This window comes from Notothenia rossii, assembly GCF_949606895.1.
Source record: "Notothenia rossii genome assembly, chromosome: 9".
NCBI lineage: Eukaryota > Metazoa > Chordata > Actinopteri > Perciformes > Nototheniidae > Notothenia > Notothenia rossii.
The window spans coordinates 52,753,486-52,776,919 of NC_136907.1; the positions used below are offsets into that span (position 1 = coordinate 52,753,486).

The window sequence follows — 23,434 nt, forward strand, 5'->3', positions numbered from 1 at the left end:
CAGACAGCTTAGTGTTGCATATCTGAAATGCGTTAAAAAAAAGTACTAAGTTATAATATAATAAACAAACAACACAACAATATGCTAAAAAAGTTCTAAGTTATAATATAATAAACAATAAACAATATGCTAAAAAAAGATTAAAAAGTTACATAATTTTCAGAAATACAGATAAAAAACAAATCAAATCTACAAATCAAATCCTGTAGCAGTTCTTAGGATTTAGCAGCCCGGTATATATTACAGTTATTAAAGATGCATATGTATATAAAGTATATATTGCACATAAAGCACATATTGCACATAGTTTGACGGTATTTAACAGCAGCAAGTTACACAATCTACAAAATACAAGATAGATACCTTGTATCAGTAACAAGGGTTTAGCAGCCAGGTATAAATTACACAGTTATTAATGGCATATATATATTGATTGATTTAGTGGCCAGGTATACATTACACAGTTATTAATGGCATATATATTGCACATATAGCACATATTGCACAAAGTTGGTTTGTATTTAGCAGCAAGGGGGTGTTATAGTCTGTGTTGTGGTGCGTGTAGGAGGGTCTACTAGGGGCAGTGCTGGTTGTATAGTCTGACCGCTGCAGGAAGGAAGGACCTGCGGTATCTCTCCGTGTGACAGGTGGGGTGCAGCAGCCTGTCGCTGAAGGTGCTGCACAGTGAGGACAGGGTTTCCTGAAGGGGGTGGGACATATTGTCAAGCAGGGAGGACAGCTTGGCTGCCATTCTCCTGTCTCCCACCACCTCCACAGTGTCCAGAGGACTCCCCAGGACAGAGCTGGCCTTCCTTACCAGTCTGTTCAGTCTCTTCCCGTCAGCAACCGAGATGCTGCTTCCCCAGCAGGCCACACCATAGAAAATGGCTGATGCCACAACAGAGTCAAAGAAGGTCTGAAGGAGCACCCCGAAAGACCTCAGTCTCCTCAGCAGAAATCAAGAACGAAATCTGAGCAAAATTCCACAATCCTTTGACAATTGATGGTATTTGAAATGGAAAATGCATACATTTGACAGTTCAGTTTTGAGAGTTCATCTGTTTCATCATCGTACGTTGTTTTTCAGTATATTTGAAATGACTAGGTTGGCTACATTAGCTAGCTAGCTTATAGCAGATCTGCAATAATTTCAGGAGGAATCATGTGATCACATTTTTTGAATAACCCAAGAAACGTAGATGTTAGGTAAATTGCCAACAACAGTGACAGTTGGCCACTTTTATAACCCCCACATTTGAGCAAGCACTTTTAGTTCCCCCTCGAAACAGTTTCCGTTGTTTCTTGAGCTTCTTGCAGCTTTTTTTTATTTGCTGCATTTGATGTTTCTTCATTTGTATGTGTTTTGGCAGATTGGTGTTTTTATGTTTGCATCGTTTCTAAAGCTTTAGCGCGTTTCTCCTATTGGAAATGTTTTGGGCAGTTGTAGTGCGTTTGCACCTGTCGGCCACCGTAGTTAAGGCTGCATATGTAAAATATTTACAGAATAACAATGATAAAGTTCACCAGCTACATTTTACAGAGCGACCAAATTGAGGACAGAAAGTTCCTATTCTCTGTCAAATCTCTTTATAATATCCATGTGAATCTTGCATTTGTTGTTAAGTCACTATCAAATTCCAAAACTCATCTACTATCTTGCTTATAATACTAATGAATTACTTAAAAACGTACTTTCCATGACAGAAAACCTAAATCAAGCTCCTGAATGATGTTATATTATATACTTTTTCTTGTGAGTTTAATATACAGTACAGTATTTTGTATTGCTCAACATAAAAGTACATTTTAAAGATGATATTGTATTATTATATATCCTTGGATTAACTTAGAATGCAATAGTATTTAATATTACCTATTCAAATTAAACTCCAGGCAGTGAATCCCAGTTCATTGACAAGAAGCCAACAAAAATTGGATTCCCCACAAATGTACCAGCTGCACAAACAATCAATTTGACTTTTGCACTTGCAATAATAAATAAATAAACAGTCTGTGTGTATAGTAGGTCCATAGTGTAATTAATAAGAAATAATACCAATTGTTCACTACGTTTGACCAGTGACAAAGAAAACGGAGAAATAATTATAGAGATACAGTATATGAGATAAACCCGATAAACTCTGAAGTCATATTGCTGCATTTGAGTGGCTGAGAAATTGTTGCTAAGCTACATCCAAAAAGAACCACATAGGGAAAATTGTATGACTGTCATTATATCATGATAACGAAAGGAGGAAGAAAATTGAGATGTTTCCATATTAGATGCAAATTACTTTTTCAAAGCCATTTGTATAGATGTTGGAGACTCGCTTCAGCAACCTCCAGCAGGCAGTGAGCATTGTAAAGTCTCATGGCAAAAAAAAAACCTTCCAGGGGGTTTATTTAAAAAAAAAATAGAGAACTTTGAAGATCCTCTGTGCTGTTTTACACCCATGGGGTTTGCACTTGTGTGGGTTTGCCGGTGAAGGTACCATATGTGTTCGGCCTACAAGAGAGGTTTCTCAATACTATAATAAAAACGTCCCCTCCTCGGCTCCTTGGTTCTCCGGTAGTGACCCGGAAATGAATTTCAACGCGCCATTTTTAAGGACATCTAATTTCTCTAAATGCACTTCGAGAAATGTAAAAACACATTATATGGCATTTTACAACAGGCATTACAAAGCTAAAATAATAAAAAATAAACACCACAGGTATACAATACATGTTTAAAGGCATACTGTAGTTCGAATATTATCATCTCAATTAAAAGCAGCGGCAAAGAGATATGTTTTTAGTCTCGATTTAAAAATAGTAAGCGTTTCTGCAGACGTGCATGATTTGGGTAGTTTGTTCCAGAGTGTCGGGGCATAACAGCTAAATGCTGCCTCTCCATGTTTTGTTTTCACTCTCGGAACCGATAGCAGACCCGTCCCAGAAGACCTGAGGCACCTTGGTGGCTCGTAATTAGGAGTTCAACAATATACTTTGGTCCTAAACCATGTAATGATTCAAAAACTAGCAATAGAACTTTAAAATCAACTCTTTGGCCGACTGGAAGCCAGTGTAAAGACTTCAGAACCGGACTGATGGGATCCACTCTTTTAATGTTAGTGAGGACACGTGCAGCGGCGTTCTGAATCAGCTGCAGTTTTCTGATGGATTTTTTTGTCAGCCCTGTGAATACACTATTGCAGTAGTTGAGTCTATTGAAAATAAAAGCATGGACAAGCTTGCTCCTGTTGTGACATTAGTTTTTTAATCCTCGATATATTCTTCAGGTGATAATAAGCAGAACTAATGACTGTTGTAATGTCACTTTTGAAATTCAGGTCTGAGTCCATCACTACACCTAGATTTCTGGCTTTATTAGTGTTTTTGTAGTCTGTCGACTGAAGCTCTGCGATTACTTTGAATCGGTCCTTCTTTGCTCCCAAAACAATGATCTCTGTTTTTTGTTTGCTCAGTTGGAGAAAATTCTGAGGCATCCAGTCAGTGATGTGCTCAATGCACTTGCTCAGTGCTCTAATTGGAGAATAGTCTCCTGGTGTTATTTTAAAATAAATCTGGGTGTCATCTGCATAGATGTGATAGCTTAGATCGCTCTTTTTAATAATTTCAGCCAGAGGTAGCATATAAATATTAAAAAGCAAAGGTCCTAAGATGGAGCCTTGAGGAACCCTGCATGACATATTTGTCAAAGTTGATGTGTAGTTGTCTATTGAGACCAAGTTTTTTCTGTCCTTTAAGTAGGTACTAAACCAATTTAGAGCTGTTGCTGAAACTCCCACCCAGTTTTCTAGACGGTCTAGCAATATGTTGTGGTCAACAGTATCAAAGGCAGCGAGAGATCTAATAATACTAAAACTGATATTCTGATATATATGTATATCTGAGGCCATGCAGGGAAAAACAGTTTTGAAAAATCCTGTCGGAATAATATTGAGGCTACAGGAGGAGGATTTCAAATGTTGAATAATGTCTTCCATTTCTTTAGCATTTATCAGACGGAATTGTGACATGGTGTCTGAATTGGCTTTAGGTGAACATAGGGACAAAACATTGGCTGTACCTGATGTACAGTAAAACTTAGTCTGTTTGCAATGTTTGCAGCTCTGCAGTTGTGTTTGCTGAAGAGCATTTCATCACTTATTTGTTATGGTTTTCACAGGCTAGCTGTGGGAGAAACTTCTGTGTAGCAATGCAGTGGAAGGAGGAAGGAGACACGGGGAGAGCTGGAGCTCTGATGTCAAACACTGATGGGTTTATTTGGAGCTTCGGCCGGAGAATTCAAAAAACAAGTCCAAGAGCCAGAGGTTCTGACTTCTCGGTAGAGTTGCCACGTCAATTCTGAAGAACTCTACCCCAGACCCATGTATTAGCTAGTTCAGAGAGAATAATCAACATTGTGCATAACAAGATAGAATCCTAACACCTCTATCAGCTGACGCCACCAGGCAGGAGCAGGGAGACAAAACACTGAGAGCAAAGCAGCCAAGGTTAAAGGTGCGTGTGCTCAGTCAGGACAGTATGAACTGATACACTGGGTCAAAGTTATGGGCTTTGGAAAATATTTCCCCAACACTAGCCACTATAACGAAAAAATATCAATATTTTAGATCAAATAAAGTATATCTAATCTTATAAGATAATAAGATTAGATATACTTTATTTGATAATTCAATAATATATAGTCTTTATATATTAAATAATCATAATAATAATGTAAACGTTTACACTTGTTTATTTTTCATGCTCATACTTTTACCTTGAGAATAGTTTGCTTTAATATGCAGTATATGTTTTGTAATATTGTTGTGGTGTACACAGTACAGTAGATCGAAGTAAATCAACTCATACATTATCACGTATTATACAGTAATGTGTTGTATTATTAAGTAATATCATACATTAACCCCATTATAGCAGATGCCACATTGAATGGATGAAAACATTTATGCATCAATAATTACAACGGAGTATTTCTAAATATAAGTTGTACAAATTATATGTATTTAATACTAATAACATAATGATTCATTTTACTTCCAGATGATAATACTTTTCACTTGGGCTATTGACAATTTTTAATGCAGGACATTTGCTTCTAACACATATTTTTACCTAGGTAAATAATCGGAATACTTCTTCCACCTCTGATTTTAACCTGTCACTGTTTTTAAAACTTTAATTAAATGTTTGATATTTCCAGAGACCCTTTCAGACCGGCAATGCTGCCCTGCATGTAAGACATTTCCCATCCCCCTTGGGAGACTTCGTCCACACATTCCGATGGGCAATTAGTTTTAAACAAAGAGTCCGCAACATAGGCTATTATCTCTTGTTAATAGAGGGGGGAAGGTAGAGCTTTGTCACACCGTTTCAGGGTTAAGGAATAGTGGATACGAGAATTCAAAAGGATTTAGGAGAAGAGACTGCAGTGCTTTGAGAATCCGACTGCACTTACACTATAGACGTATTTATGATGCGCAAGCGGACGTCATGAATGTGCGTCTGCTGCTGTGGGGAAACTACAGTTTTCTATACAGCGGACTACTTGATGTAGGCTATAATAAACATTATAAAACATATCTAAATAAATGTGTGCAGTAGGGCTGAACGATATACCGTGTCATGGCGATAACCGCGATATGCGCATGCGGGATATTCACATTCACATTGCAGGGACGTGCGATATATATATGTATTTTTTTTTAGGGCGTTCGATATTAAGTAGGTAAATTAACTCAAACACGTCATGTTACAATTATTTTGCTGCTTGCTACAAAAGGAAAACTTGCGCGGCTCTCATGTCAGGGGTACTTGAGTGGAGTGACATGCAGGCTCTGAGTCTGCATGCAGAGCAAACAACTATTTCAGATGCCTTTGCCGGTGTTACACCATATGAGAGGTTCAAAATGGCATAAAGGAGCTGGTGTATAGCTGTTCTTAATTTTATTTTTATAATGTTGTTTAAAAGATGTCCACTACTTTGCTGCTATTTGCACAAAAAAGGTTTTAATTGTGGAATAAAAAGTTAAATTACCTATTTGGTCACGTATGTTAATTCCCTAATGTGATAATGAAGACACCACTCTTCTTCATTCACAGATGAACCCCCTTATTTGAGAGTAAGCAACATGCATTATCATGACATGTTAGATCATGACTTAAGGTATGATGAGTCAACCAGTTAAGATCCAGACGTCCGTGACTAAAATCCGTCATCCGGTTAAATATAGTTAAAAAAACTGCAATATATATCGCAGGGGAAAAGAATATCGCAATGTCAGTTTTTTTCAATATCGTGCAGCCCTAGTGTGCAGAATATCATTATATCCGTGACAGTGGGAATCAAAAACGATATGCTACAGTATAGTATTACAAGATAAATCCCACTTGTTGTACCATGGCAGAGCAAGAAACCCTCCAGTGTTTTATTTAAACTTGTTTAAAAATAAATTGGTGTGTCCCGGGCCATAAATGTAAGTCGGATAAAGCCACGATCCCGTTTGAATTGTGCCACGAATTACACAATGTTTGTCAATCTTAAACAATTATTTTAAAGTTTAATACTTTTCACCTCATTCTGAAAGAAAGAAGTGAAATGTGCTAAAGTGACGGCCGTCTTGGTGTGTGGTGCGAGACGGGAGATGTAGTTCATTGAGCAGTTTCACACAAAATAAAGTGTTACTTCACAGTTTTACGATAAAAAAAAATGTTTACTTGCAAAATTATCTTTTGAATTGACAAACATCATATGTGTAATTTGTGGCGCAATTCAAACGGAATCGAAAGATAATCTTTCTCTCTCCATTGACTTCAATACATAATGTCTGCGGGAGAGAGGAAGAGACAGATCACTGCATAAATATGCAAACCTAGTTAACTTAGGCCCCGGCCACACGAGGACGATAACGGTCGTTTCCGTTACCGTTTTGTGTCATATACACCATTCGGCCACACTAGGACGACAGAATATGGCACTAAACGACTATGGTAACGATAACGGGTCCCAAGGTGGATAGAACGGCATACGCAACGCTCTGGGGGGTCCAACGGCTCCATGTGTACGCCCTATACGATAATTTTCTGATAATGATGAGGCAAAAGCCCCGCCTCTCCCCACCTCTGCTGCTCACCCCCGGGTCAAAGTAAACTACACACTGAATTCAGATTATTTATCTTTCTCTCGATATGGACATAAACGTCTAATCTGACAGGACGGAGACACGCAGCTCTGCTCAACTGCAGCTCCTCCCGCTGTGATGCAGCGGTGAACGGAGCAAAACACACACTTCTAGTCAGGTCATCACCCTTAACTATTTTAATTACCTCTCAAACTACCCAAACTAGTTATAAATATGTTTGTTTTTACTGTCGGCCGGTTCACTCCTTACTGGATCAGCTGCTGCATGAGACAGACACTGACACTGTCAGAAGAGAGGGAGGAAAAAGAGAGGCTTTGTGTATTTTGTTATTATATTATATAGAGTCGTTATTCATTTGTTTTAAAGCTCAATAAATAACAAAGAAGACCTTTGACCGGCACTTTTATAATTTTGTCCGGAAGTATTCAACTTTAATACACGTTGACTGGCGAAAAACTCTGCCCGGTTCCCTCGGCCCCCACTGCGGAGAATAAACAGAAGGGCAACCATGACAACGATGCTTCTTCGCAGCTTTTGTGGAGGAAGTTACATCGCCACGTACAGGCTCGGCATATGTACTTTTAGCTTCTCCAGCGGTTGGAGCTAAACGGAGCTGTCTCGTGTGGACAGAGGCCGTTTCTCAATCTCAAGGAAACTGGCTTCCAAGCCAATATTTCAAGGATGCTACGTCATCGAGTGCCGCAGAAGGACTGTTCCAATTTCCAGCATACTTGGAATTCCACCGAGGCCGCGTCCTTGGTTTGGGGGTAATTTCGAGGCTGCACATGGGTAGACTTCGCATCCTTAAAATCCCCACAATGCTTTGCGCACGGACCAATTTCCCCAAATCTGTGGCGGAAAATGTAAGGCGGGGCCTCTCATATGACGCACACCTGCACACTTGCTAGCCTGTTACACTCTTCGTTTTCCGAATGCCAGGAAGGATTCTTGCTTCTGAAGCAAGTGACTCGGAAGACATGTGCTACCAAGCAAGCATCCTCGCGATTGACAAACGGCCAGAAACTTTCCGGTGTCTATTGCGTGTGGACGGAAGCCTTTTTTGAGATTGCGTTTGCGTATGCCTTTTACCGTTATCGTCCTCGTGTGGCCGGGTCCTTAATATGAAGGTAAATATGGTGCAAAATGCGAGAGCGTGTAAAACCTGATGTGAACATATGCAGAAAATAACTCTTAGTTTGTGGGCATACATTTACACTTGTAAAAAATATCCACGTAGCTGTGAACCTAATTTGAGGTCACAGAAGAAAAAAAGTTTTGTAGCTTGTAGAAAAAAAATGAACTTGATGATGAAATGTTCACTTGCAGAAAAATACATATTTTTTAAATATATTTTCAATTACAACTGCAACTTGGTTATTACAACCTCTCAAATCAGTCTTTACAACTTGACTTTTGCCACACTTCGTGCGATAAATGTATCGCAGAAGTAATTTTCACCTGTAGATGTGGGGGGAGGAAGGGGGGTTGGAGCGAAGGGGCGGAGCTATCAGAACTACGAGGCTCGACTGCGGGGCTAACGGTTCGTGTCGCTACCAGTCCGCTGCATGGATGTATAATAAGAACTGGATACAGCGTGGAGGCGGGGCCTCATTCATTCCTATGAGAGTTGCTCATTGGCGCATGATGATAAAATGGCCCAACTTTTCAGAGAGCGAAACGTCACAGATTACCCGGCATGCCTGAGAAGTACCCGTATGTGCGCTCATAGCGCATGCGCAACTTTAACCAAAATGCTCGTTCACATCAAGCACGTCAACTTGCGTACACGTAACAGCACCGCACGTTCATGACAGCATGGTAATGGCTTGCTTTTATGATGGATTTGATATTAACGAGGCGGCAGTTAGCAGCTAGCGGCTAGATAGTAATTATGCTAATGTGCACATCAATCGTTATGTACTTATATTACGCTGTAACAGGATCTAGTGATATCCAAGCAACAGAGCTTCATTTAGCATGAAATAATTATTGCACTGCATATATATATATTAATATATATATATATATATACACAGTGCAATAAGCTTCTTAGTGCAATAAGAAGTTATATAAACTTTATTTAATACAACATTTACGGTACAAGATTTAATCATACAGCTCATGTAGTATAATATTTTACAAATGATGAATTACAGCAAACATGTGCAATATATCCATTATTACAGCTCCGTGGGATGGCAGTGAGACGATATGGGTCCGTTGTTATTGTGCATCCATGGGTAAAGATAAACGCATGTAGTGCTGAACCTGCTGAACACGTAACATGAACGTGCCGGGCGGCGCGGTCCCGTGGGTTAGATGCGCGTTCATAATGCAGAGGGATATAACTCTCAGAATAACGTTATTAGCACATTTTTACAACTTGAGGAACGAATGTTTTTGATAAGGGCTATACAAACGTTCATACTGGGTAGTTTATTTAGTTTAAAAAAAATTATCCAACGAGTGACAGACCACTCTTTCCCAATGTAAGTCAATGGGAAAAGGTGTTTCTGGGACCAGCAACCAAACGGAAGTGTAGTACCGCCGTTTGGCCACAACGAATATTCTCATCAGACTCAGGCGCACTTCCTGGGGGCTTGGTCCGCTGACATGGCGCGTCAATCAACGGTAAGTTTTGCCCATTACTTGCCCCGTATTACTTTGAATATTATTATTATGATTGAGGATTTCAATCCGCTTTGAAGACCACCGTTTTATATTGTGCAGTTTAGCGGCAAAATAACGTCAGTTAGCCAGCTAACGCTAGCTTTGTTTAGTTTATGCTAGCTAAACAAGTAGTGGTTGTAGTCTACAGCAGTAATTAATATATTATAGCCTACTGCTTTGGCACTAACGGTTGATAACCGTTTATGAAAATAAAACCAATTGAACTTTACTGAAATAATGACAAGTTTTATAATTGTCTTGGACTCCTGCTGTGTTTTTAAAGCCTTTGTAAACTATCCATGCTATTTTCTATTTTGAACGAAAACTTCAGAATCTAAATTGACCAAAGGTTTACACCTTCTATCCATATGTGCTTTTTATTTAAAACATTTTTGATTAACTTTTGGTTCACATTTCAATAAATTGTATTTGTATTTGCCGATTTGTCGATTTATGCTGCCACAGACCAGATTCGTCAAGTTGTAATGACTGATTTGAGAGGTTGTAATAACCAAGTTGCAGTTGTAATTGAAAATATATTTAAAAAATATGTATTTTTCTGCATGTGAACATTTCATCACTAAGTTTATTTTTTTTCTACAAGCTACACAACTTTTTTTTTTCTTCTGTGACTTCAAATTTGGTTCACAGTTACGTGGATATTTTATACAAGTGTAAATGTATGCACACAAACTCAGATTTATATTCTGCATGTGCTCACATCAGGTTTTACACGCTCTCGCATTTTGCACCATATCTACCTTCATACTATCATCATTCATAGTAAACACACAGCTGATCACCTGAGAGCTGCCGTTTAATTCAGATTATATATTTTTTAAACGGTCTGATTTTAACATTGCACAACAATGAACTCAATGTGTGATTGTTATAGCAGTAATATTAAACACCAATAATACAGTAAACTATTAACAATAGTATAATATTATAGCCCGTTTGCCCATGGTGAGATGACAAGGCTTCATTAAAAATAAACCTATTTTTAGTGAATTACTGAGTTAATAACGTTTTAATGAAGTTGACTCCAGTATATTCATATTTTTCAGTGCTTTCATGTCAATTCGGCGAACATAAACATAAATGATCGTGGTGAAGATGATGATTCAAATAGGATTCAAAATCGGTAGTGAGAGGCGTGAGCACTGCATTTCCTCCCGTCGGATGTGATATAAAAACAAAACGATCATTTTTGTAGTTGTAAACTCACGTGGATTAAACTACATTTATTAGTGCTTTCATGTCAATTCGGCGAACATATGATGTCACGATTCTCATGTTATGTCACGTTTATAGTTTTGTAGGTTTGGGTGTTTTTGCTGTTTTCCATGTCATGTTTTCCTTTGGGTTATTGTCTGGTCCTTTTCCCTGTGTTTTCCTCTTGTCATTAGTTTCCCTGGTGTGTCTAATGGTCTGATTATGTTCACCTGGGCCCCTGTGTTTTCTCCTCCCTCCTCACCTGTGTCTTGTTGTGTAATTGAGTCTTGTGTGTATTTAAGTTCTGGGTTGTCTGTCTGTCTTGGTCGGTTCGTCTTGTTCCCTGACTAGTTCTGCGGTGAGTGTTCTGTTTTTGTCATTGTACATATATCTCATAGCCTTGAAATAAAGGAAGTTCAGTTTATATCTGCATTTGGGTCCTGCTTGTTTCACAAACCGTGACAGTACGAACTGACCTGAAATATGGGCCCAGCAGATCCTTTCGAGCAGGAGATATTGGAGTTAACCGTTGCTTTGGCTGTCTGCTCTAGTCGATGGTTGGGAGCGTCCAGGGGTCAGCAGCGAGAGGCTGTTCGGGCTGAGGCACACCAGAGGGCAATGGAGAAACCAGGTTTAGTTAAATTCTTACCTGGCTGGATTTTGGACTTCCTCTCAGTGTGTGATTCCCGGCCTGCTAGCCCCAGGCATGCTAGCTCCATGTCTCCCAATTCCCAACCTGGCACCATACGCCTTGGTGGGTTCCGTCTGAAGTCAACCCGTGCTTCTGCCCCAGTTCCTGCTCCTGTCCAGGAGTCATATTCTGGAACTCGTCTGGCTTATGGAGGTCCACGGAGTATTCAGGCGGCTGCTAAGAGGAGGAGTCGCAAGGCCAAGCTAGCAGCTCAAGCCCCAAGAGCCATGGTTCCGGCTCCAGAACCGGACCTTACAGCCATGTTTCCGGCTCCAGAACCGGACCTTACAGCCATGTTTCCGGCTCAAGAACCGGACCTTACAGCCATGTTTCCGGGTCCAGTGCCGGCCCTTACAGCCATGTTTCCGGCTCCAGAACCAAACCTTACAGCCATGTTTCCGGCTCCAGAACCGGACCTTACAGCCATGGTCCCGGCTTCAGTGCCGGCTCCAGTAACCATGGTCCCGACTCCGGCTCCTCGTCACCTGCTGACTCATCGGCCGACGCCAGCTCCTCGAGTCCTGTCGGCGTACCGGCCGACTCCAGCACCTCGTCTCCTGTTGGCTGTCCATCCGACGCCAGCTCCCCATGTCCTGTCAGCATACCGGCCGACTCCAGCACCTCGTCTCCGGTTGGCTGTCCGTCCGACGCCAGCTCCCCGTGTCCTGATGGCTGTCCGTCGGACGCCAGCTCCCTGTGTCTTGTCGGCATACCGGCCGACTCCATTACCTCGTCTCCTGTTGGCTGTCCGTCCGACGCCAGCTGTCCGTGTCCTTATGGCTGTCCGTCCAACGCCAGCTCCCCGTGTCTTGTCGGCATACCGGCCGACTCCAGCGCCTCGTCTCCTGTTGGCTGTCCGTCCGACGCCAGCTCCCCGGGTTCTGTTGGCGAACCAACCCACTCAAGTGTCGTTGGAGGTCCCGCAGACTGCCCTTCTGCCGGGGGTCCTGCCAACCCCATGTCCTGAGCCGTTGGAGGTCCCGCAGACTGCTCTTCTGCCGAGGGTCCTGCCAACCCCATGTCCTGTGCCGTTGGAGGTCCCGCAGACTACTCTTCTGCCGGGGGTCCTGCCAACTCCATGTCTTGTCACGTTGGAGGTCCCGCAGACTGCTCTTCTGCTGAGGGTCCTGCCAACCCCATGTCCTGTGCCGTTGGAGGTCCCGCAGACTACTCTTCTGCCGGGGGAACTGCCAACTCCATGTCTTGGCACGTTGGAGGTCCCGCAGACTGCTCTTCTGCCGAGGGTCCTGCCAACCGAATGTCCTGTACCGCTGGAGGTCCCGCAGACTACTCTTCTGCCGGGGGTCCTGCCAACTCAATGTCTTGCCACCTTGGAGGTCCCGCCGACTACTCTTCCGCTGGGGGTCCTGCCAACTCCATGTCCTGTCGCGTTGGGGATTCCGCCGACTGCTCTCCTGCCGGGGGTCCTGCCGGTCCTGTGTCCTCTTCCATGGGGGATCTTGCCGACACCGGCTCCTGACCGGCCTCCGGAGCTGTCTGGTCTTCACCCCTCCTCGGACTCTGCCTTGCCCACGGGCCGTCCGCCCGAGATTCCCTCCATGGACTCTGCCTTGCCCCCGGGCCGTCCGCCCGAATTCCCCTTTTTGAACTCTGCCTTGCCCCCGGGCCGTCCGCCCGAATTCCCCTTTTTTGAACTCTGCCTTGCCCCCGGGCCGTTCGGCCGAGACCCGTCCTCCAGACCCCTCCACCCACCTTGCTGGATTTTTGTTTTTTTGGGACGTCTGGAATCCGTCCCTTGAGGGGGGGGTTATGTCACAATTCTCATGTTATGTCACGTTTATAGTTTTGTAGGTTTGGGTGTTTTTGCTGTTTTCCATGTCATGTTTTCCTTTGGGTTATTGTCTGGTCCTTTTCCCTGTGTTTTCCTCTTGTCATTAGTTTCCCTGGTGTGTCTAATGGTCTGATTATGTTCACCTGGGCCCCTGTGTTTTCTCCTCCCTCCTCACCTGTGTCTTGTTGTGTGATTGAGTCTTGTGTGTATTTAAGTTCAGGGTTGTCTGTCTGTCTTGGTCGGTTCGTCTTGTTCCCTGACTTGTTCTGCGGTGAGTGTTCTGTTTTTGTCATTGTACATATATCTCATAGCCTTGAAATAAAGGAAGTTCAGTTTATATCTGCATTTGGGTCCTGCTTGTTTCACAAACCGTGACATATGATGCATTAAATGATCGTGAGGATGATGATTAAAAATTGTTTATGAGCTGGTCTGCATTTCCTGATGAAAAAACATAGCGATGGTTTTGTACTTACGCCAACGTGGATTAAACAACATTATTTTGTTAAATAAAAACATGGTGATGTTTTGTAAATGATTACATGTCTCTTATTTAGCACAGAATATGATCCTATCCGTGACATATGGATCTTAACAAATATCCACTATATCAGATACCTCTACTGTAGATCTATCAGTGTGGCAGCTTTATAATCACTGCTCCCCCTGGTGGATCCATGATCCATTGCAGCTTGTTTCATTATGATTAAATGTATTTATCAAAGGGGCGTATCAAGTCATGTGGGGGGTTTTCCAATCGGCAAGGGCCCACCCCGTGCAGATCACGGACCCACATGGGTAGGGGCGTCCAAAATGAGGTGCTACATCTGTAACCTGTGTGGGGGAAACTTCTGTTTAGCAATGCAGGAGGAGTCACCGACTCAAAAGGAGACACAGGGAGAGCTGGAGCTTTGATGGCAAACACTGATGGTTTATTTGGAGCTTCGGCCGGAGAATTCACAAAACAAGTCAAAGAGTCAGAGGTTCTGACTTCACGGTAGAGTTGCCACGTCAATTCGGAAGAACTCTACCCCAGACCCCTGTATTAGCTAGTTCAGAGAGAATAATCAACATTGTGCATAATGTTGGGTTACGTATTGTAACCCTTGTTATATTAACACAGGCGGAGCCCTCTACTGGGCTCTATGGGTACTACCTTATCCTGCGAGCTTTCTCCCACTGAGACTTCTATATACGTAGCCGGCCTTGGGGCGGGCCTACCTGAATGCGCGCGCATCTCACCGTATAAAAGGAGGCTTCGCCTCCTGACTATCATCCTACACCTCTCTTCAGCTAGCGGAATAGGACAGACAGTGCCCTGAATAGAGGGCTCCGCCTGTGTTAATATAATATATAGATGGGAATTTGAAAGCAAATTTATATTCGACCCTCCACAAAACGGTTAACCGGTTAACCGAAATGTACATATCCTATAAAAAAAATAAATGGGGTAAACATTTTGTTTTTCAATACCTTTTGGAAATAACTAAATACATGTTCAAATAAGTATAGAAACCAAGTCGAATTTGTCAAATGTATTGAACTGGTGATCACAGTTTGACAGCTATAGGCCTACAGCTTTCATGTGCTGAGGCGATTCACAATCAGGCCAGCTGTAGAGAAGACCCTCTCAGCTGGAACGGAGGTTGCGGGTATAGCAAGGTATAGTATGTATATAAGTTTAATTTGGCATAGTTTGCACTCTACACCGCACTCACTAACCTGGTCGAAATATTTCCACACATTACTCCTTTTTGACACGATGTCTGTTGTGTAGGACTCTTCTTAGAGTGTAAATAATTACCGGACTATGACTGGTAAAATATGTTGAATACCGGCAAAACTAAATCTCTCCTGTCAAAATGTCTATGTACTTTGCCGCCACACACAGTTGCCAAGCAGCGCTTATTGTTGTTTAGGCTGGCCACTCATGTGACACGAGTGTTGACAGGGGGCGGGGGAGCAAGCTCATGAACTGTTAGAGCCGGAACCTCGCAGTGGCTGCGGAGCGCATTTGCGCCGCATTTGGGCATAAGATGAGGTTTGAGTCTTTGTGATCTGCGTGTAGGGAGGGGCAGCAGCCATATCATTAGCTAGAGCTAGCTAGATCTGATGGATTTGGACATAAACGCGAGTGAAGTATAACCGGACGTGAGAGAGAGAGATCAGCACCTGCAGCTCTGAAAACTGAATAGCCCTCGACCTGAACACACTCCTTAGGTTTTTGGGCACAAAGGAGGGGTTCGGGCTGAGTGTCGCGTCGCTCCGGTCACCCCGAATCAGTAAACAACTCGGGCGCACCGACAGAGCAGTTAACTCGGACACCCTTTTGGCTGACGTTAAGGTAAGAAGCAAAGCTGTTTTCCACAACAATGCTTTCAGAGAGGAGAGCTCCAGAGGCTCAAATGGCTCCGAGGCCAGAGCCTCAAGCACTAGGGGCAGGTCCCACCGTGGGGTGGAGACGTGCACTACTGGGCGCAGCCTCCTAACCCCCTGTAAAAACTGCGACATCAGTGGATGACTAAAGGCTGACCTGCCGCCAAATCCCTCATGGCAGGACGAGATGGCTGCTGCATACACTTCCACTGTGAAATGAGCAAGCCCTCTGTCCACTAACACCTGTAAGAAGGATAAAATAGAGCCTAACTCACAAGATAGGGGCTCTATTCTCCGCTCCTCACAACATTGCTGGAATCCAGCCACTTTGGCCTGTAACAGACTGTGGTGGATCCAGCTCTAGCTGCCTGGATAGACTGAATAACGCTATCAGACAATCCACCCTGTCTCAGGCTGTCCCTCTCAGGAGCCAAGCCTGGAGAGATTGGCCGAGAATGGGTAACGCCCCGATTGCACTGTGATGTAGGAGGTCACCCGTCCCAGTGGAGACCCCCTCCGGAGGTGATCCGGGGACTGAGGGGGGGATGGTCACCAGCCGCCGCTTGTGCCTCTTGGGATCCAAGCGCAGGCTGGAGAACCACCTCTGCAGGCGGGGCATATGTAGTAACCCTATCAATCGTGCTGTGCAAAACATTGCCTGTTCCCGGGACCCAGCCATGACTATGAGGTCATCTATGTAAAAGAAAACTCATGCTGTGTGCGCGCAGCGGTTGAAGCGCTGTGGCCACACATTTGCTGAATGTGCGTGGGGATAGGGAATAGCCGAACGGCAGCCTGTTGTATTCGTAGGCTATCCCCTGGAAGGCAAAACGCAGATACTTCCTGTACTCTTGAGCAATTTCTACATGAAAGTACGCGTTTTCCACAAAAATGCTTGTGTGTGTTTCATATAATACTTTTAGTCGCTACAGATATGGTACACTTTTAAAGATACCATTAAACTCTTTCAAGCAGTCAAAAACAGCTTGGCTTTTATTTTTTCTGTGTATGCAAGTTCAATGTATGCTTGGGATAAGACACAACTACACATGTGAGGAAATATATAAGAGGTCTATGATTCTGTCAAGCAGTCATGTACAACCTCATATTTATTTTGTACAAGTAAAATACAAATATCATGTTATAAGCCAATTTGTAACCATTGCTACATAATAGTACTACATAACATTTTATTTTTCTCCAAATATATTTATAATCTGTATACTTTTTTTTCATTAGGAAGTATCGAGATACAGCTTATCGACAGTTTGTACGTTGGTGCTGGGGTGTACTCGGCCCAAAAATCAGAGTCCCGCTGCCTGCATGTGCTGTAACCGAGATACGGAAGACTTACCCTGAACCGGGAGGCCGCTATCAGGGATTTCAATGGCCAAATCTGTAATTTGACATAAATCATGCAGCTGAACTGGTTAAAATGGTTTCGCATGATATAAATAATTTACAAAGTACATCATTTACAATATTATTTTTCGAAATAAACATGTAAATATAACAACATTTTCCAAATCACAAGTTTGTAAGATTGTATTAATTTACTGTTTGATAAATAAAAAAGGGTTCTTTTGTTAATTTTTCACTTGTAACATTTGATCTTTATTGCTGTGTACATTAGTCTATTTTGGTATATGTGCGAGCCCACAAATAATTAAAAGTGGTAAAAATAATATAGTAATAATAATAAAGATATTCAGACGTAATTCATTTTTGGCCTTAGTTATTTCACTTCAACTTTTATATATTTCAGTCACTAGGCAAGTTCACTGTACTCTGGTGACATTTAGCTCAAGCTGGCATAACACCTGTAGTAACTTAATTCTGACCCGAGTTTTGTGCACAATCTTCCAGCACCCATGATCAATGTTTATAGCAATCAGGAAACATTCACAGCTCACAACTACACATCGCTTCCCCATCATGAATTGTTAGATAAAAAAAGTTTAGCCAGGTCCGGTTACACATATGTTGAGCGAAAATAGCGGAAGGATACAAAACAAACAATCCAGACGAGGCTGGTGTTTGCCACGTGTGACGTCACACAGCTGGGTTAATGGCTGGCAAGCTTTTCGCTACCGGAGCGGAATAACACAGGAAAGTGGCACACATTTCATGTTATTTGGGGGGTATTTATGGAAAGAATCATTGATGTTGATATGTCAAATGAAACAGTGGAAAGTGATGAAGCGATTTATTAACACAGAATAACGTTTGTTTTGGACATTTCATGGACTTTAATAATTTCGCAATGATGTCATCACTATCACTGAAGTGAGCCATCATGAACAAATTTATGCTAATCATAAATCTCTCTATCATAAATCTATCGATTAGATTTATGATTCGAAAATAACAAAAGTAGGGTAGACATGTGGATATTATCCGGCTGAACAAAACGTGCATTTATCTAACAGGTTCGTTTTCCACAGACCTTATTTCGAGCTATTTTCCAAAACCCTATGGAGAAATCCCATTGCTTTTGTCTCGAGGGAATCCGAGCGCAGCTTACTTCCGTGTTTTAGGACTCATCACTGTACCACTTGCATAGACCCCATAGACCTCACAGCAGGCGGAACTTGTCATAAAGTCCGCGAAAATAAAGCCCACCCATTTAGAGGGAAGATATGATTGGTCAATTGTGCTGTCATTTGACATTACTCTCTCATTGAGTTACTATAGCGCAGTGGTTCTCAAACTTTTTCTGTCAGGCCCCCCCTTTGGAGAAAAAAAAAAGTCGGGCCCCCCCAAAACGAATAATCAGGCTCAGTGGCGGCGCCAGAGATTTATTTTGGGGGTGCTGTGGGGTAGCTTGACGTTTCATAGAGGGTGCTCAAACATTTAGGGCAGGGGTGTCCAAAGTACGGCCCGCGGGCCAACTGCGGCCCGGGATCCATTTGTTATTGGCCCGCAGCAAATTATAAAAATAGAATAGAATGTGGCCCACACATGAAACTTGCACTTGACTTTATTGTAGTTCTTAGTTTGACCAGTAGGTGGAGCTACTCACTAGCTGGAGTCCAAATGCAGCTTCTCCACAAAAAAAAGTTTCAAATAAAAAAAATCCGCGACGACAAAATGGCAGAACCAAAGAAACGCAAGATAGCAAGTGAATGCAGAAAATTTCAAACAAAGTGGGAAAATGAATATTTCTTCAAAGAAGTCAGGGGGAAATGTGTCTGTTTGATTTGCAATGAAACGGTTGCAGTGATGAAAGAGTACAATGTACGACGACACTACGAAACCAAGCATCCGACCTTCACGTCCTACACTGCTGCTGAGCGAGAGGAGAAAGTCAAGCAAATGGTAGCTAACCTGCAGGCTCAACAACAGTACTTTTACCGTGCTAACAAAACACAAGAAAATGCTACAATAGCTAGCTATGAGGTAGCTCAACTCATAGCGCGCCACGGGAAAGCTTTCTCAGACGGTGACTTCGTTAAACAGTGCCTCATTAAAGTCGCTGGAATAATGTACCCGGAAAAGATGCAGGAATTCAACAACGTGAGCATGTCCAGAAACACAATTGTGCGGCGAATCGAAGACTTGTCAGCTAACATACAAAATCAAGTGTCACATAAAGCTTGTGCTTTTGATTTTTACTCGATTGCATGTGATGAAAGCACAGATGCCACAGACACCGCACAACTGTTAATTTTTTTGCGGGGAGTTGACGATAACTTTTGCATTACGGAGGAGCTGCTTGATCTTCGGAGTCTAAAGGGCACAACAACGGGTAAGGACATTTTTGAAGCCGTGTCAGGTGCAATTAACAAGATGCAACTTAAATGGGACAAGCTGTGTGGAGTTGCAACGGACGGGGCTCCCGCTATGACAGGCGAGCGCAAAGGAATGGCATCTATGGTGTGCGCCAAGGTGCGAGAGAGTGGAGGCGAGGCTGTAAAATTGCACTGTATCATCCACCAAGAAGCTCTCTGTGCCAAGACAGTCCAGCTTGGCGATGTGATGACCACAGTTGTGAAAACTGTCAACATAATTCGAGCACGAGGGCTCTACCACAGAGAATTTCAAGCTTTCCTATCTGATGTCGATGCTGAATACGGGGACGTACTCTATCATTGTGATGTGCGCTGGCTTAGTCGCGGCTCCGTGCTGAAGCGGTTTTATTCCCTGAGATCAGAAATTGACCAGTTTTTGAAAGAGAAGGACCGACCTCTTCATGAACTGAGTGATCCTCTATGGTTGGCAGACCTGGCCTTTCTAGTTGATCTTACTGGTCATCTTAACTCACTGAACAAGAGCCTACAAGGCAAAGACCAGCTTGTACCACAACTTTATGCACACATGAAAGCATTCTGTGCGAAGCTTCGTCTTTTTGAGACACAACTACGCAACTTCAACCTTGCGCACTTCCCTACGCTGTCCGAAATCAAATGTGCTCATCCAAAGGCCGACCTCTCTGCTAAAAAGGGGAAATATGTGTCTGTGATCACAACTCTTATGACAGAATTCAATCAGCGCTTCCAAGATTTTTCTGTCATTGAGAAAGAAATCAAGCTGTTCTCAACTCCCTTCCTGATGGATGCAGAAGAAGTGGAAGAGAGTCTGCAATTAGAACTCATCGAAATGCAGTGTGATGATTCTCTGAAGAATCAACATCAGCTCCTCTCCCTACCCGACTTCTACCAGAGCTTGGAAAAGGCCAAGTTTCCTCTGATGCGACGCCACGCAAAAAGAATGACGAGTCTGTTTGGCACAACATACATATGCGAGCAAACATTTTCTCTGTTAACTCTGAACAAAAGCAGATTGAGAACCAAAATGACCGACAGCCATCTCTGTGATGTCCTTCGCATCTCAACCACCAAACTTACTCCTGACCTGCCAGCCATCCTTCAGTCCAGAGCGCAGCATCACTGCTCCCATTAAGTGCAACGCTGTTCCCATTGTAGGTGAGTTAAAATATATTACACAGTATTCATGTGTTCAAAAGCCCAATTACTTAATAAATTCAGTCAATTAAAGTTGATAACATTTTTCTAAAAAACGTTAGCTGATGCAATAAATAAATAAACAACCGCAATAAATTATTTGCATAACTAGGTTAAATAAAGCCTACCCTTTCCCTTGTCCTGTTATTTTTCCCTCTTTATACAGGGCTGTGAAGGGGGTCCCCATCCTGACAAAGAAGCAATCTGAGGCTGCAGTTTTGAGAATGAGCTGCCAACCCTTTTTGTAAAAAAAATTAAAACCCATACATAGAAAGATGTGATGTATAAAGTTTTTTCTTTAAGTATAATAAATTATCAAGAATAATTTACCTACATTTGATTGATTTTATTTGAAAATAGATAAATGAATACCCATACATAGAAAGATGTGATGTATAACGTTTTTTCTTTAAGTATAATAAATTATCAAGAATGATTTACCTACATTTGATTGATTGATTTTTATTACTGTTAATACACTAGAGGTGAGGCGATATACCTTAACTTTAGTGAGTTGCCCAACCTTTCGCATATTTTTCTGTATGTGGCCCTCAGTGAAAAAAGTTTGGACACCCCTGATTTAGGGTTTCCCATTAATGTATCGGTCGCTACAGTCGAATTTTCTACTGCAACAATCCCCACGCAAATACACAACGTACCCGCGACTGTTACAATGAAGGCTCGATATTCAGCTCACGGCATATAGGTGTAAGCAGGGATAAAGTGCTATTTTTATAGGTGATGTGTGGACGTCACATAGGGGGGTCCGGGGGCAAGCTTCCCCGGGAAGATTTATTTTTAAATATTGAAGTTAAAAGCATCAATCTGGTGCACTTTGAGAGCGAAAGGAAGAGATCTATGGATACATCTCTCAACACCCATATGAAACAGAAATGTAAACAGATTTACTTTTTCTTGATGGATATTTTACAAATCACCCTTTTAAACTTTATTCTTGTTTTACTGTCATATAGTATTTCATACCTGTTTTTCATTTATTCTCTTATTTTTTTATAACTATAATGATCATATAAACGTGTGCCTCGGAAATAATTATTTACATTAATGGTGACCAAAACATTTGAGACCCACTGAGATAACACTGAGAGAGTCCTTTAGCTCTCAGTCTGACAGGAGAGGACTCTCCTCCACTTTGTTGTTGAAAAAACTCCTTATATCCGTTAGCGTAGCTCGCTAGCACCAGAAGCTAACAACAACGATCTCCAGTACCGGTGCGCTCTCTCTCTCTCACGCGCACACAAAATGGCTCGTTCCACACACACACACAGAGCCGAGCTTTAATGAAACAGAGACCCAGACGTAATAGTACTGTACTGCATCATATTATTTTCGAATCAATAATTTTTCAAATTATGATTTTTATTTTATTTTTTATTTTTATCTTTTATTTTTTTTTTTTATAACCATTTTTCCTCCTGGTCTCTCGCGCCCCCCCTGGCATGCCTCTGCGCCCACCAGGGGGGGCGCGCCCCCCACTTTGAGAACCACTGCTATAGCGGGCCCTCTGTGAATGTAGAGAGGGACCAACAAGCCCTCCCGTCTTCACAGTAACTCGCAGAGACGGCATTTAACCCTTCACAACAGAAACTGAACAGGCAGATTCAAAGGATTTATTTCTTTGGAAATGTTATTTTAAATACAATTAAATCAAGTTATTTTGGTCAAACTAATGAAAAATGTATACAACAACAAAATATAAAAAATAATATTAAATTCTTTTTTTTTTTATGTTTTCAAATATTATTTTTTAGAATATCTTATGCTGCGTTCAGACCGGACGCGATGCAATGTTTGGGGGCGGCGCGATTACACGTAAAGTCAATGCAGAGACGTGGGCAGACGCGATTTCGCTCCGACAGCGAGCATGAAGCGGTGGAAGTGGCGCGAATCACGCGATTGAGGCGATTGAACTCGAGCGTCAAATTCACGTGACGCGTTCACGCGGAAGCCAATCAGCGGTGAGGATCTCAGCCTGCCGTTACTGACGTTCAACCAGAAAACATCAGCCATTAGCTGTTAGCAGTTAGCACACAGAGATCACAACTCCTCATATCTGTTCAGAAACTGTACAAAAGTTAAACAAGTACAAACCACAGACTGTCTGTCTCATGGCGAATACAGTCGCTGGTTTATTTATGTCTGTAGGCCAAGGGTCGGCAACCCCTAGCACGCGTGCCAGCATTGGCACGCGGCACCGTAACCAGTGGCACACTAGGAATAAGTGGAATAAGTGTGCAAAATATTTAAATTGTATTTTCGGATCCTGAACGAGACCGCCGCCAGAGGAAGCCCCGTTACCTGCAGAAGGAAGCCATGCACGCAACGCAGCCCCGCTCTCTTTATCTCCAGGTGACTTTCTGCCGCTTTCCTCCGTGGTGCAGTGCTGATCGTTTCACCACGGAGGAAAGCACTTCACTAATTGCAGGACCCATAAGGAGCTGTACAAATGCCGCAGTTTTTGCGTGGCTGTGTATTTAGTTGAAAGCCCAGTGGCGATCTGCTCATCTCTCATCGAAATAATATGCTACAAAGGGGCGAACTGGCCATCTGTGTG

At 42.5% G+C, this 23,434-nt stretch overlaps 1 protein-coding gene across 1 annotated transcript; it reads left to right on the forward strand.

Moving 5' to 3' along the window:
* Window positions 1-19,684: 19,684 nt before the first annotated feature.
* On the forward strand, window positions 19,685-20,797 carry LOC307019905 (general transcription factor II-I repeat domain-containing protein 2-like; the record flags this gene model as incomplete). Its single annotated transcript, XM_079651005.1, has 1 exon — window positions 19,685-20,797. One exon carries the CDS (start codon window positions 19,685-19,687, stop codon window positions 20,795-20,797), a length of 1,113 nt encoding a protein of 370 aa, XP_079507131.1.
* Between the last annotated feature and the right edge of the window lie 2,637 nt (window positions 20,798-23,434).